The following is a 17,064-nucleotide window of genomic DNA, read 5'->3' on the forward strand; positions in this document are numbered from 1 at the left end:
TCACCTCATAACTGCAATTTACAATTATAATATATTATTACAGGGAAGTCATACTATTGGTTATAATAACATCAATATTAATTAAGAGCCCGAGTATAAAATCTATGCTTACAAACGAAAAATTATTACTTGCAATAACTTCCCAGTATCCAAAATGAACTTAATCATAGTGTAGGTACCAACATAATAAAAATGTTTTAAATGTTCTATATTACGCACAGTCACGCGTTTACAAAGCAGACCACAGACTACTATCGTATCTGTACCAGACAGCCTGCTTTATGTGAACATGTACGACACAAACTTTCACAAAAGCTGTCTTTCCAATGATGTTTTTATACGCAAAATAGTTTATTGAAAAAAGTTGAAATCCTCGAACCTAATTTGACCCAACCTAAACTAATATTAGGGTGCAATTGTGTGACTCTCCAACCTTTAATAACTTGGGTCCCAAAGTTATTGTTGTAATAAATTCAAATCCTATGTGCCTACCTACAAAAAGTTTTGGACAAAATACATATTTGTGATATTACATAAATACTTTCAAGATATGATGATGCTCTTCGACCGATTTTGGCCATAGCTACCACTTCAACTCCTAATATTGCTTAAGCTTATGCGCCCTAAGATAACTCATATAGCCGATTAACTATTATTATTCTTATTTCGAGATACACTGCTTACCCATACATACATGTTTTTAATGATACCTACTTAATAGCAAATCATTAACAGAATGTTCTGTAAATACATCAATGACATTAATATAAAGGCAGGATTTAAATCAGATACTGAATCAAATACAGCTGAAACTTTAATAAAAAGTATTTGAAACTGACCGCAAGACAGGCCACATCGTCTTGGGTATTTTTTGTTATTAAGCTATTATCAGAAATAGCACATAATAGCTCCTGCCCGAGACTTCGCCCATGTGCATATACATAAACTACACGATAAACTCCAATGCGTTAATTCAAGTCAACTCAAACGACTTTTGTAAAATACTAAATAACAGCAACTGATCCAAGGCCTCGCTGTTTTTAATAATATTCAAGCGATAAAATATTTTGTTCAGAAAAAGTGAGACGTATTACAAGTAATAACAAACTGCAGACGCGTGGCTCTGAATGAATGAAGTTTATTTTATCGCCGCCGCGTCGGTAAAACTACAACACAATACTGAGTGGTCTCTATTGACATTATTACTACTTTTTGCGTTTTAATTGCTGCAGCTATAATGTTTCAGTGCAATGAAATTGCCGTGAGAAATCTACATTCGATTTCGAAATGTTTAAGTAGAATTTTTGGGTATTTTTTCGCTCGACATGCATAAATAAGATCACGCCTTGTTCTCATAGGGGTAGACAGAGACCAAATAACACCACTTGGTACGATCCTTACAAACTTCTCACGAAGCAATCATTATTATCCAGGAACGCCGGTAACGAGTACTACTCATCTTTATGCAAGACATCGATATGATCTGTGTATGTCTTTTTAGTTAATCTTTATATTTTTTAATTACTTATTGTCTAATTCACGCTGTCAAAATCCGCCAAATAATTAGTGAATTACAAAACTTGCTGCACTGTAAAACATTCTTACAAACTTCCTTAGCTTCATTTTCATCCATACATCTTGTTATACCGCCGATAATAAACCACATAGAGGAAACAATACCATATTTACCGTAGATTTGTTGACTCACGGAAGCAGGGGTCAAGACCGTTCAGGAATAGTTGGCCTAGTTCCTGAAATATATTATACATATTACCTACTATTGATAGTTAATTAATAACCATAGTTAGTGAAGCATAATTATTAGTTGTGAGTATACTGCATAAACGGTTCTAATAAACAATACGATATCGAGACTAATATTGCCATTGTGATACTATCTTACGAATAAAACGGTCTTCTTCTTATCGAATGGTTAGTGGTCAACCTAGTGCCAAAGTTGTTTAAGCGGTCCGAAGGCCTTTGACTCTTAATTGGCAATCGGGACCGACTTTTTACGTGCTATCCGAAGCACGAAGACGCCCAGTTCAAATACCACTATGCGGTCACCCATCTCTGGAATGACTGCACCAATGTGTGCTTAAGCCACAGCTCGTTTAACGACCGGAGAGTGCAACCGGCTATGGGCGCCTTAAAACGGTACAAATATTATAACATCAATGCAAAGGACCATGCAAAAAAATGTATGGGCAGTGTCCCATCCCATCAACAGACATGGGACAAGTTTCAATATCATTATTACGTCCCATGAAAAGTCAACTGTACCAATTTTTAGTTCGGAATTCGACGGGGGTTTTTTCTTTAAAAAGACTTTTGACAAAAATAAAGTATTTTTATTTTAAAATAAAAAATTACATTTTAGTCGATAATTACAAAAAGCAATTGTTCAACTAGACATTTTAAGTATTAATAACACAAAAACAATGGAGAATGTTACCTAATTTTGATTTTTAGCACTTCATATTCTCGTTTAAAAATAAAAAATACTGGTGAAAGAATTACTTCGATACGTCAATTAGTTTTCGATTTATAAGTAAAACAAGTTGTAACCGCACGACGCTAGCTCTCAGTGACGGTGTGACGTCACTCTACACTTGCTCAGTCTGGCTCACACAGTCCGCTTGCGGTCGCGCGCTCGGTGCGTTGAAATTATTCCTAAATACTTTTAAAAATGTTCAATTCAAATACTAGCAAATCATATGTTGTGTCTAAATAAATTTAATATTATGTAGGTAAGTACAATGTACATAAGTAATAATAAATAACTTCATCTCATAATGAAACAATTTCTAACCGGATTGATCGCGAGTTTATTGATTTTACTGTGGGAGGAAAAATGTAAAATCGATAAGTATGCGATTATTTCGGTTAAAAACTGTTTCATTATAATATGCAGTGATCGTAAATATCTAACATTATTACTTATTATACCTATGTATAATATACTAGAAGCCGCCCACGACTTCGTCCGCATGGAAACCCTTCCCGCGTAAATCCCGATACTTCGGGAACTCGAGGATAAAAAGTAGTCTATGTGTTATTCTGGGTCTTCAGCTATATATCAAATTTCATCGTAATCGGTTCAGTCAAATTTGCGTGAAAGAGTAACAAACATCCATACATACTTACATACCTACATACGTACATACATACATACGTACATACATACATACATATACAAACATACGTACATACATACATACATACGTACGTACGTACACACATACGTACATAAATACATACTTTGTGTATGTATTACTTATGTACTTATGTATGTACATATGTACATTCTCACAAACTTTCAAATTTATAATATTAAGTAGGATTTCGGAAGCAACAAAACCTCTATTTGTTTCACAAATAATTCGCAACCATTATTCCATTTATTTTAGGTAGATTATCCGATTGCCCTTTTTAAAATCCTTTATCCATTTTATTAATCGAATAGTATTAACTATTATTATAAGTTATTTTATACATAAGCGGACGAAAACACAACAAAATACTACGCAAGCTATTACATCTACAACAACGATTGGCGACTTAATACTAAGCGGGACGCGGCCAACGCGGCGCGGTAATGTAGTATGACGTCACAGCCGCTCACGCGGCTGTTAGCGGGACTCGATATTTTTCGAAACTTTGAATGCTTATAAAATCAAAACTATTCGGTATTTTTGACTGAAACAAAAACTAGTTTATATGTATACATACAGGCTATACTGTGTCAAAATTTCAAGCGATTTGGCATACCTAGTAACATTCTCCATTGTGCAAGTAGATACTAAGGGCTCTTTCAATTTAGCCGTATCGTGTCGGACCGCAGCAGTGCCGAAACGGTGCGTTTGTCGTACGGTGCACGGACGGTCATTTGTTTTCATACAAATCGCACGGTGCCGCAACAGTGCGGTGTCGGTACCGAGAACGCACGACGACAGGACGGCAACGTCGCAAGCTCCACGTGTTCATTTCGCTGTTGAATAGTGCGGTGACTAAACGTGACAGCTAATTTCATTGAATTTTCATGTTTATTATTTGCTTAAAATGGATGGAATTATAAATGAAATTGAATTATTGAGTAATTCGTAGAAACATTCTCTTGACATTCTTAAGTAATTTAAAAATTTGCTTGGGTCTTGTTTTAACCTAGGATAAAGAATATGGAAATCACCAACATTACATGTTAATGAAAACATCGGTAGTGTTCTTTTACGGGCGCGGCGTTTTTGTTTCTGTTTGATATTTTTTAACAGGAGCACCAACAGTAATGTTTCTTCGTCAGAGTCCATGGCTACACTGCTGTCACATGAATTTAAAACAACACTAACATACAAACGCACGGCAGTCAGATACGCTTTCAATTTAGGCGTTTGGTGTCGGACGGCTAACGTACCGCAGCGGTACGGCATCGGGCTATAACCAGCGGCACGGTTAACGTGCGGCAGCCGTACGACACGAAACGTCTAAATTGAAAGAGCCCTTAATAACAACAGAACTATTATCCAGACAAAAATAACGTTATATTATTCATCTATTATTATAGTCGATAACATTGCCGCTGGTAGATTAAAGTCGATATGTCGACCTTTGCCCATATGCCATATAATTGATATTATATGGGCACATCTTCCAACCGTACGCGCCCCTGTTAGGCATGTGCAATACCACTGTTCAATAGCACGTCTGCCAGTTTCACTTCGGTTTATTAATATGTAACAATAATAAACGCGCGATCTAATTAAGGAGACATTATCTTCTCGAATATTATACCTTGGCAAATCAGTTAGCTGGTTTTCTCGAAATAATTCAATATAAAAAATTCCATTCCGAATATGTTCCGCACAGTAGGATGGTAAAGTACGTCTTACGGCTGTTCGTCTCGAGTTTTTTTTAGTTAAATAGTACATTTTTAATTCAGTTCTTAATACTTAATAAAACTGTATAAGTATAACATATTTTTTTTTATCGCACGATAACCCCATATCCTACAGTGATATCGCCATAGTAAAAAATAATCATAATGTCGAGATGTATTTAATGAGATATGTTTGGCATCTGTTGATGATATGGGACGATTTTTTGCATAGTCCTTTGAACAATAAAATCACACCTTCATTTCAGTTTGCTGAAAATAAACAACAAAAATCCTTCGATGAAAGTTTAATTAAACCACTTTGGACCATTACTCCCAACACTGCAGTTCTAATATGAAGTCGACGTATAATTATAGACAAAAGTCATTTGAAACCTGCCGTAGAGCAGACGAATACGAAGCAAATTGTTCCAACAGAATAAAATAAACCCGACTGCAACACGAAACACAAAGGTTTTAAACAATTAACCCAACAAAAAGTCACACTTTATTTTAAATCTACGCTGGTGTAAAATGTCATTGAATTAACCTCGCCTACCTGAGGCGTTGAACTGCACCGATATATGATAGATGTGCCTCCATTATTAATAGATATCTAATTTATAGAAATCTTTTACACCTTCGTTAAATATTAATTTATTGTATTTGTGATGACCCCTAACACACACATTTCTAGAACTAAACTAGGTTTAAGAATAAGTGAAAGTATTTATTAATATTTAAGTTTATTGTTTTCTAAATGAATAGTGTCATTATCATGGTTTCTTTGGGGCAAGACCTTGAGTCCACCACGCTGGCCAAATGGTGGTTAAGGACGTTGCATGCCCTCAAAAAATATATTAAACAAATTTAAGGCATACAAGGTTTTATTAGGATGTTTTCAATATGCATCCAGTGAGACTGGAAGCCGACTCCAGGATAGTTGAAAAAAAAAAGTTGAAAATGGCTGGGCTGATAAATAATTTCCGCAAAAAAATACAAAATTTTCAAACACTTATTCAATTTGCTCAATCCAAGATCTTGTCCTTAATAGTGGCATTCACAGTTGTCTTGATTGACAGCAACCCTCAACGTTCTACGTGTCTTTTAAAATAAGCAATTAGCTGAAATACCGCTAAACGTCCACTCAGTGGGACACTTATCATGATCGTAAACTGACCGGTGAGTGCACTGTCTATACAGCTTTCATTTCTTCCTCTCTTGTGAAGAGTGTATCAGACAGACACAGCTTTGGTGCAATCCCCTTATAAAACTAGTGATCTGTCATCAAAGGAGACCACGTAAAGCCAACAATTCATCGTAATACTAAATACAATTAATCGTTAACGAGAGCAGATAGTGTAGGACTATTGAAAACTCAGAATAGATAAACTTCTATGAAATAGTATTCAACTTACAAACTTTACTTTATAATAGCCTTCAATAGAGCTGCTAATACCTACTTACTCGTGATTGGTGAAAAGTTCTACACCAGAGAAGTAATTAAGCCGTGAGAGGAAAATCCCACCCCTGCTTAAAGACATACGTCGAAGCGAACAGTTATTACAAATTTTCGTATTAAATGCTAAAAACTCCCGGAATTTTGTAACAGTTGGCAAATTGAGACGTCTCTCACTTAGTAGGTAAAACTTTTTACGATTGTTCTCCAATCAAAGCAAAGAGGCTAAGAAGTCCGAAGTCCAACCAATTTGTGTTGAAACTGTATTTATTGCTACTTACCGTGACATTTGAAAGTAAGCATCAAAGTTGGCTTATTCCGGATTAACCAAATTGTTATAATTCACAAGATCTATTTAACTTGATCTTTACAATTTGCCCTCGTTCCTTTCATTCCGCATATTTAAAATTGTATTGTTGTATTCATTCAGATCAATTATTGTTAGAACCAACATTTTGACTCTATGCTCGTAAGTACATAGGAGTGTTCCATAAAGAAAACATGGTCATAGTTATGCTTTACAATAAGCAGTAGACACATATAAAGATGTCTACCAAATAATACACATATATTTTTCTATAGCGCATTCAAGAAACTATTTCTTACCGATATTGTTTTCTATCAAACGTAAGTCTTGCACAGCTGACTGTTAGTTTTTGCCGTTTCAAATGAGAAAGCAATAAAATACGAAGTATTTACGATCGCTCACAAGCTTTTAAGTACAGTCTCGAGTCCCTACCGCCACCGCCGTCGTATCGAAGTGTGCATTTATTGTCGAGTCCTCTAGATATGGATTGTTATACTCTGTAAAAGGATAGGGAAAACCGACGAAGGGAAAATTGTCGCCACATCAAACATTTTCTGTTTAAAAAGCTTTCACATCGTATCAAGTTTAATGGTATATTATATTTAAGTCTACGCACGTATTTTTCGTTACCACACTCTGAACATACTTGTTGATGTTTTCATACGTTTTCTGTGACTGTTCTTAAGATAGTTTACACGTAAGCTATAGAACCTTTTTTCAAAAATTCAGCTTTAACATATATTTTTAAATAAATTAAAATTAAATTATTACATTTTTATAAATAACTCCTCCTTTTTATGTAAATTCTTGTCGCATAAAACAACCTTCTAACCTTTTCGTATGATATGCAAAAATATTTAAAAACGCTTTTGGATCAGTACATTTTCTTCTCATATAGTCGCTATCTAACCCAGTCTGACAGTATTTAAACCAAAGTTAAAAGCAACATTACATCTATCGGTGGACACTTGGACAGTACAGGACAATGACTGGGGTTATATGATTAATGATAATCTGTTGATTGCTCTCTGTCTCTCACTCGTACAAAGGCGTGATTTATTAGGCCAACGAAAATATTACATGCTTTGATTGATTTGTCTCGACTTTAAAATCCATTAACTTAATAAAATACAGTGTCAAAACAACGCATAATGCAGTAAAACTGCGCAAAATAACTCGATACGTGTCATAAAAACGTGATTTCTTATATTCTATACTATCCTATCGTTAGCATACTGAGTAAATTAATTGATTAAGAAAATGTTTTATGCACATAAGGTCGACATAAGCCCAGGGCAATAGTGAATTTCCCCAAAAATAATGTGTCAGTGGCGACTCGATACTTTCGAAATATGTTTAACAAAAACACCCACTTTTGAGCTACGGCGTCCTTAAAAGGCTGTCCCGTAAATTATTCCACGTATTAAAATGCAGCGGAAAATCGTTTCTGGCTGAATAAACACACGTTTAAGCGCAATGATCACTCAAGCGAGCAGGCTTTGCGGGTAAACCTTAAACGTTACGTACGCGAACATATTGTTTAATTATATCGGATTTTAATCACGTAGTTTTGATTTTAAGTATCTTTGTGATTCTATTCCCTTCTAAATATAATGGAAGACATTTTTCACTTCTACTACGCCATATAAAAAATATTTCCGGATAAGAATTTAAAGAGTTGAAGTGTCTACTTTGTGAAAACAACTGTAATTCGAAGTACTTACATACATTCGTTTAACAGTTTTTAATTACAAAATGACTAAAATTATCATTAATTTCTTCTTTAATTTATTTTTACTTATATAAAATGATACCTTTTTCCCATAGGGGTAGACAGAGACCAAAGAACGCCACTTGGTACGATCCTTACAATCTTCCCTTGCCCCATTTATATCCAAACATTTTGAAAAGACCCGATAACTACGCGTCTTACCCTTTCACAAAACATCGACATTGATCTTTTTATTTTTTTAATTACACAAAATCCGCCAAATAATTTTAGTGAATTCGAAACTTGCTTCAAAGTATAACATGTCTAATAGATGTCTTATTTCATTAACACATTCTCCGGATTAGGGTGTTAAAATTAGAATTCCTGAATCGAGAAGACCTTTGAACCATAACACGTTGGTTTAAATCATTTTTACATGTTAAGGGAAATATGATATGAACGGGCTTTTACCATTAGTGCGCTTGAAAAATATAATTTAAAACATTAGTTATATTTGTTACAGATAAATAACAAAATGTTTATTTGTTTTGCACGACTGCTGCAGAGAGCAGTAGCTCGATTTATAATAAAGTATGTCAAGTTATACTTACTGCGGATGTCCAAATGTTCGTTACTCTTTCAATGAAAAACGATCATTTTTTTTATGAAATTTGACTACTAGGATACTTTTTAATGTAAATACCCAATGAATCCTAAACCTCTACACTCAAGTAACCATTTGAAATATTTACATAATTTCACATATTCTTAGTTGATACAAACATTGATTTTAGACTAGAAATATAATTATCATTACTAAGAACGAACTACCCAAACGATATATTCTACCTAATACAGTACTGCTACTATATCGAGAAAGTCAAAGCCTTCTTGTTCTAGATGTTTTTCCTTACCAATCTGAACCCTTTCAGGGCTTGTAACATAATAAACCCTTCATAATACAATAATTATGCTTCAATGGCTTTTCAAAATCGATTCAACATTAGTCATATGTACGATGTATACCTGTAGATTACATTATCCCTTTCACCTAACGGGTTCAGTCCAGAACGGATTGCGTTGGAAAAATGAAGGGAAATAGACGTGAATGCCAGTAATTATCTGTTCTGTACCGTTATTAGTGGTCTTGAAGGTAACGCTTAGAATTGACCAAATGACCGGTGTTAGTTTCGAAAGATTGTAAAGACCTGTGATTCTTTCAATCGGTGAAGTTGCCGTAGCATTTATGTTGTTTCGTATTTACTGTCGTTCTTTGGGGAGCCTTCCGATTTCGGTCCACTATCAATAACCGGCTAGTTTTCGGCATATTCTGTTTGAAAATCTGATCAGTGCTTCTTATAGGTGGTGTAGGAATGACTTTGCTGTGCATTTTAAAGGTCAAACTCTCGATACTCCATAGTAGGGACTGTAATCGCGCTACTTCAATTTGTCTTGTTTATGCAGGGTATACCGACTTGTTAAAAGTTACTACGATTTTTTGGGACACAATTACTAACGCTTAAAAATAGACAAAAGCTACATATCAGTCATCGAGTAACTTCAGAAGAAAGAACATTATAAGAAGAAATAATTCGCAAACAACTATTCTATTCAAATGTTCTAAATAAATTGCTAGACATTTAAGATAAATCAAACAACGATTCAATCGTTCATTACAAATTGCATTCGATTTATATTTATAGCAAAAATCAATGAACACTTTAATGATTCATTTAATTTTGATAGTATTTTAGAACCTATTGAGTTGTTTGATCAAAGGGTGCTAAATTTACAGTAACAGATAGAGTGAACTGTAGCATTAATGATTGTGCTATGAATGGACGAGGATCAGACGCTACAGGCGATACAGATTATGAGAGGAAACAATATTATGTTCGCACGAGAGCGTCTTGTATTGAACCTAAAGGTTTAGAAAGGATTACAGGTGCTTTGGTGTTTGTACACATTGTTAGCCTGAGATCGGTGACCACTCTGTTAGTTCAAATACTAAGTCTACATCTTAAGTCATAAGATACTTTGACTCTGTTCTAAATACTATAGCAGGTACCTCGTGACTTTGTTAACAAGTAGATAGATGGACCATGGATTTTAATCAACGTTTAATTATAATTTCCTCGTGAGCATTGACATCAGTCAAAGATTTAAAATGAAGTATACTTAAGACTCGCGTCGATGTAGCGCCATTATAAGGAAACTTCGTAACCACTAAGCTTGCTGTTTATTGTCTAGGGCTTTTATTTAACACATAAAATGATCTACACCCCATTAAATCCAATCAAATCTGTTCCCTTAACAGTTTCTTTGATTACACTAAATTAGAAAACATCATCAAAATCTAGTTCAATAGAATAACGAATAAATATTTATAAGATGGAATGCAAACTATTGAGCCTAAGCATTGTGAGATTCAGCCGAGGTATTTACATAAAGACAAATAGAATTAATTTAGTTTGAATAGGAGTTCGGAATGAAGTCAGTCTGTCGCGCCTTGCATTCCATATCTAAGCAATTCAGACGTCTTCTTACATTCCTGTCACAGGTACAAATAAATATGATTAATTTATTTCATCAACACCTTGAAATAATTTTCTACCTTTTCAATGAATGGAACTTTCTTAAAGACTCGACGGCAAACTTAAATCTAGCTCTAGAAATTAACCTATGTTTTGATACTATTAGCATCGATCTACAAAGGGGCGTTTAGATCAACAAAAATATTGAAATAAATGATAATTAGTGTCGAAAGCAAAATTCTAAACTGAAATAGGGCGATTTTTGTCCCAAAACGGTAGGTAATAGAATAATACCTAGGTACTAGTAGTGCTTAGAGATGTCGCAGTAGCTTCATAGCATATACATACTATATGAATTTGTGTGATGAAATAAGTCAGTTTTATATAAGACCACTCACAACGGCAGGTGTTTGTGACTTACTAGCACACAGCTACTGCAAAATCTTTGTGATATTTTTATTGTATACGAAAAAGAAGCTTCCAAATACAGAACAGATCTCTAAAAATAAGAAAATAAAGTCGGGACACACATACCAAAGTACTTTAAACTTTTAACGCAAAGATTTCAATGTTCAAAATGTCTCCAAAGAATTCTTTAAAGGGTTTCACTTTATTTCGTGCCTAACGCGAAATCGGTAATATAAGATATGTAAAGCGTATTGAGAAGGGTAAGAAATCTTATCACATGATAGTGCGATAGGCCTGAGGATTGAATCCCTTGAGGCCAACCTTTAGATAAAAGCGCGCAAAAAAATTGCAACTGCCAATATCTATTTTATTTTAAATCGTGACATAGTGTAGAGGACTTTTTATAACATGGTATAAAAATGATTACACTGTATTGCTACTGCAAAAATTATATGTTCATACACTGTATAAATTATTAGTTCTGTGTAATAATTATATGAGTTAACAAAAGAGTGACGAATTGTTGACATCATTATCGATTACCTAGCAACGTATCAATAAAAAGTACCCACGACTTTCCTAGAATTACGTTTATTTTTCCTCAAAAATAATAACGCCATATTGAATTACTAATTCATGTTTTGTTCAAAACACCATACTACAGAGAAAGTTGAATCATAGAAGGTCGTGAGTGCCATAAAAATTTAATTCATGTGGACAATAAAGGTACCGATATAACGAAATGTAGTCGATTAATAATTCCTCGTAAAAAAATTGAGTCGTAACGCCTGAACTTTTGTAGATAATGTATTTTAAATGATTACGTTGTTACGGATAAATGAATGAATCATAGTATGGGGTGAAATACAATGGTTTTGTTTCCAGTAACTTTCAAGTAAATTATAGGCTTTTGTGTTACGATTCACTTAGGTACATGTGTACAAACACGAAACGACAGTGCCAGGTGGCAGCCGGTACGATGTGCCGAGGTAAATTAATTTTTAAACCAGATTCTGACTCATGCACACTTTGAATTTGAAGCCATTAAACTTTTATGAAACACCTCGCGAAACGAAGCACCTTAGCTATTACTTTATTTTGTTTAAAAATACATTATCTTTTCGGATATCAGTCGTTTCATTTTTGAAGGGACGTCAGACATGTTTTATGTGTTGTTAAAGGTACTGTATTATTTTCAAACTCTTCATATTTAACCCACGACTGTTCTGACTTTTTTTTTTAAATTATGTTTTCCCTATAAACATGAAGCATTTTGTGTTAGACGTTGATGCCCCGATTCATCAGACTAATAGTCGTCATTGGCGATCAGTAGGTATTTTGTGAATGCAGAAATTTACAATAATAAATATAGGTACATATAAGATATATGTTACTGTAAAAGCCCGAACTGTGGTAAATCCTAAGATTTTCCGGTAAAACCTAAGATGTACCAACTCGCAATGGTAAAAGTCCGAACAATTCTTTTATTTCGTATGGTAAAACCTTTGAGAGTTGGTAAATCTTAGGTTTTACCGGAAAATCTTCGGATTTACCACAGTTCGGTATTTTACAGTAACATATACTTATATATTAAAATTAGACGGGAAATCTGTTAAATGGTGGTAAAAAATCAACCTAACTCATAGTTTTTTAGCCTTAGCGTAAAAAGTAAATTGAACGAGCTTGGTTCAAGTTACATTAATTTTTTAAGGCTGTTTCAGCAAACTCAACACTTTAGTCATCCACAGATGCATTTTATGAATATAACCTTTAAATGTTATGAGGCTGAATCAGCTCGACGTTTTTGAGTAAAATGTCTAAATCCATAACAAATCATCTTCAGCTTTAGAAGAAAATGTCACTCGATTTAAAAATGAAGGAATACTTTTGAAGAAAAGTTAATTGAAATACATTATTAAATTTACTGCTTAAGGAAATCGTTTAAGCGCAAAATCTGTTTACTTAAATGAGTACGCATTCCATTTTAATCCCGTGGCTTTATTAGGCTGACTGCGGGTAAAAGTAAACAGAAGGAAAAATACTATAATATGAGTAAAAATTCATGCAATTTTTTTTTTCTAAAATAGTCGTTTCACAGACATGTACTAATTCGTTCCTTTTTCAATATTTTTTCCGGATGAATTACTTCGTAATAAATACGTTGTCATATAAACTGTTCTACATCAAAGTGAATTTGGGAAATTTTTGTTCTACAAACAAATATAGAACAGTGAATCTGGAAAAGCCTTTCTATGTTATAAAGATCTATCTTGTTAGAGCAAGCGAAAAAGTTATATTCACTTCCAAATTCGATCTGACAAAAACTTTCCTCTTATTTTCTATACTTGACTGTTGAACACGATTATTTACATTGAACTATCCATTAATATCGTTAACAACATTTAGAGCTGAATATTTAGTCGGTCCAATAGTCGATACTATTAATACTTTCCTTAACGTCTCCCCAAGGTTAAGTGACTGAAGTATGGCCGTTAATTACGAGCGGTTCCACCGGTCATTAATAACCTTTATTGCTTCTTTATACCGACGCCAACTGTCTGCGTGAAAGATCCCCATGTAAATGGCATTCGGTAACTCGTGACTTCCAAGTATCTTATTTGCTAAGACATCTACCCACGTTTAAAGACGTTACCACGCTCCATTGGTATCCATTCGTTTCTAATTAAATTTTGTTCAGTGTTAAGTTGTGTAGGCGGAGGATATAATGAGCAGTTTTAGTGTAACTTAGCAATGTGTAAAGGTTTTAGCAGTATTTTAGATAGTGCTGTTATAAGTATGTTGTAAATAGGTTTTGTAATAGGCATTTTAAGGTAAAATGCGTGTTCGCGTTAATTCCCGTATCCCATTATATATTGGGTTTTGTAATAGTTTTTTTTAAATAATATCCAATTCCTTTCTACCAACTAGTAGAGACAAAGCTACATAAATTAATATCTCGCATACGACTAGTAAATTAAACCTCATTGAATCTTGAACTTTTCAGACTATGACGTTTGTATGTATGACATATTGTCTAGGGAATGCGAACAAAGATATGCAAATCACGACTCTTGTGAATGTTTGTCCCAGCGCGCTTCGAAGGAGTGTCTTGTTTGAAATCTTTGAATATTCTCGATTAGTCAGATGAAAAGGATTGATATTAGAAAATTAATTAATAAATGCAGAGTGACGGTGACATCATAAGAATTTAACTTATAATTTGTTCGTTAACTCTCGACTGCATATTAGACATGACATAATACGATGATCTTTTGTTACAGATGGGCCAATCTCTCATCCCCGTGCTGCTCCTCGCGACAGTGGCGCTCTCCTCGAGCAATGTACTTCCAATGTCCGTGAACCAACTCAACAGAGAAACACTCGGCTTAGACAGCCAATATAATGACAATATATTTAGTAATAGATACCAAACAAGAAATGTTCTCGACGAAATATACAAATTGTACGTCGGACGAGATAACAAACCGGCATTGAGTAAATTACAAGCGATGTACGCGGATCCGGACAATAATCGAGACGATGATATTTTGAGTATATTTAATAAGAACGACAATTATAACGGCGAAGGTTTTCGAAAAGAGCAATGGCATAACTATCCAAGACAATTAGACCGTCTTCACCAGTCATACGAACAGAATAATGAAAAGAGGAACTTTGAGCCCGACCCTAGCAAAGAACGATACCCCGATGAAGTCGCACCTGATGACAATGATATAAATGACGTAACCAACGAATTCCACGAAGACGCCAACACTGGTACTAACAACGTTTACGACGCAGTCATATCTGCTAACCCCTTACTAATACTTAAAATACGTTTAGCGTGCTTGAATAAAGATTTTGAGAATGCAAATGCCAACTACGCTAATCTTTTGACTTCCGAACTAGATTCTAATAACCTGAGAGAAGATGAAAAGAATGATCGATTCAGGAACGATAACCCCGCCGTGAATGTTATAAAAGTGAAAAGGGAAGGCATTTCAAGTACGCAAGATAATCAACTACCAGGTTGGTTTTAAACATTTTAAAAGTTGAATATTCAATTTTTTTTAACACTTAATTTTTTAAATAATATTTCCTCGAAAACTCAGTCGCTAGAGTGTTAGAATAAGGATTAAGGTCATAGATCTTATGTAAAAAAAAACATTTAAATATTATAAATATTACACACTACACTTTATTGAGCCGCATTCTGTCACGTCCAAAGGTTCTATACCTCCATTGTAAGGTAAAATTCCTTGTACACAATAGTGTTTTGTCAATTCGTCTCCCGCATCGTGCACCGACACAAAAAGTCACACATATCATGAAGAAGATTCTTTATTAGACGTTCCACTATTGTGAGTAAACCGAAGAATCTGGCGCTTCACTGAATAAAAAGTTTATTGATTGTATGTTTCATATTTGCAGAGAATTCTTCTGAAAACAAGGCGGTGAGCAAACGGATCTTTTCATTGTGGAGTCGCCTGCAGAGTCTGAACCACAAAGGTCACGAGCTGCAACACCGGCGACATCTACACGCGTTCTACGGTCTTCCTGACTCAGACGGTGGCGGGACTCTCACCGCGGAGACCAGAGCGACCCTCATGCGACCACCCGGCTCACCGTTACGATGGGGATGAATATACTAGAAATGTTTAAAAGCTTTTTAATTTACATTTATTTGCATCGTTACGTGTTAAAATAATAAATGAAGACATGATATAAAATATAATTTTGGGAAGGGTTTTGGAATTAGTCTAAAGTGTCTGATGATCATCGCAGTAGCAAACGCTTATGAGAAAGTACTTAAATATGTATTATGTATCTGGAGCTTACGTTTGTGTTGGCTCCAAATCAATCATCTACGAATTCCTTATAAAATGTTCGGTCCATTTGTTTCAACGTGCTCATAGTCTAGCTATTACCATTAGTAAGACTTAGCGCTGAATGTCTTAACATAAAACGTTAACATCACATGGTGAATTGTAAATCTTGGGCTTTCTGCAAGTTTGGAAATGTACTCTGGCACAATAAATGCCACAATATTTTATCATTAAATTCGTTTCCAAAGAAACGATCTCATGATTTATAATTCACTCTGTATAATATTATTATAGTGTTATGACAAGTGGTGTGTATTAAAGCAATAACTTTGAGTATACTCAGTTTTTCAATGTTACGAAATAAAAGTATTACGAAATGATTTTTAAGTAGATCTAGAGATAAAATATAGCTCGCAAAACAAATATTATAATTTTATGAAAAATTCAATGATACTGTTTTTCTATCAGAACGATAAGTAGGTATTATTTAATTGTAAAGGATGCTGAATAGTACAATAAAATGACCAACACATTGCTATCATTTTAGATGGTTGTCTGGTATTTACAACAAATATTTGTATTGACTGTTTTACATTATAAAACAAGTATTACAATAAGTGTTTTAATGTAATGGATATTATTATATTAAGTAATTGACTGTGGACAAATACTTTATTGTCAAATGCTTGATTTCAATGCTTAATGTCTTCTGAAATATACTTATTTGTTAATAATCCATAGAATATATTATATTACTTCCACGTCTAATGTGTCTATAAGGTTTTAAAACAAAAAGTATTTGAATAATATTATAATAGTGATAATGAAATAATTACGTATATTGCCATTATATATGTAAATAAATAAAATGTATATCAGCTTTCATTTTTTATTTCAGCCCAGTGTTATCTTGAATTTCCCGCCAAGTAATTACATATACAAATAGCGA

At 34.1% G+C, this 17,064-nt stretch overlaps 1 protein-coding gene across 2 annotated transcripts in view; it reads left to right on the top strand.

Moving 5' to 3' along the window:
* LOC142983814 (uncharacterized) overlaps positions 1–16,995 on the top strand; it is a 43,240-nt gene extending 26,245 nt beyond the window's left edge. Inside the window, exons 1-3 of one of the 2 annotated variants that reach the window (XM_076130905.1) lie at positions 7,179–7,333; positions 14,571–15,318; positions 15,721–16,995. In XM_076130905.1, coding sequence (XP_075987020.1) covers positions 14,571–15,318; positions 15,721–15,932 — 960 coding nt within the window. In that variant the 5' untranslated portion in view covers positions 7,179–7,333 and the 3' untranslated portion in view covers positions 15,933–16,995. Of the gene's footprint in view, positions 1–7,178; positions 7,334–14,570; positions 15,319–15,720 lie in introns of those variants that run through there. The other variant, XM_076130914.1, reaches the window with a different exon arrangement.
* The last annotated feature ends 69 nt before the right edge of the window (positions 16,996–17,064 follow it).

The sequence above is a fragment of the Anticarsia gemmatalis genome, chromosome 2, assembly GCF_050436995.1.
Source record: "Anticarsia gemmatalis isolate Benzon Research Colony breed Stoneville strain chromosome 2, ilAntGemm2 primary, whole genome shotgun sequence".
NCBI classification, from domain to species: Eukaryota; Metazoa; Arthropoda; class Insecta; order Lepidoptera; family Erebidae; genus Anticarsia; species Anticarsia gemmatalis.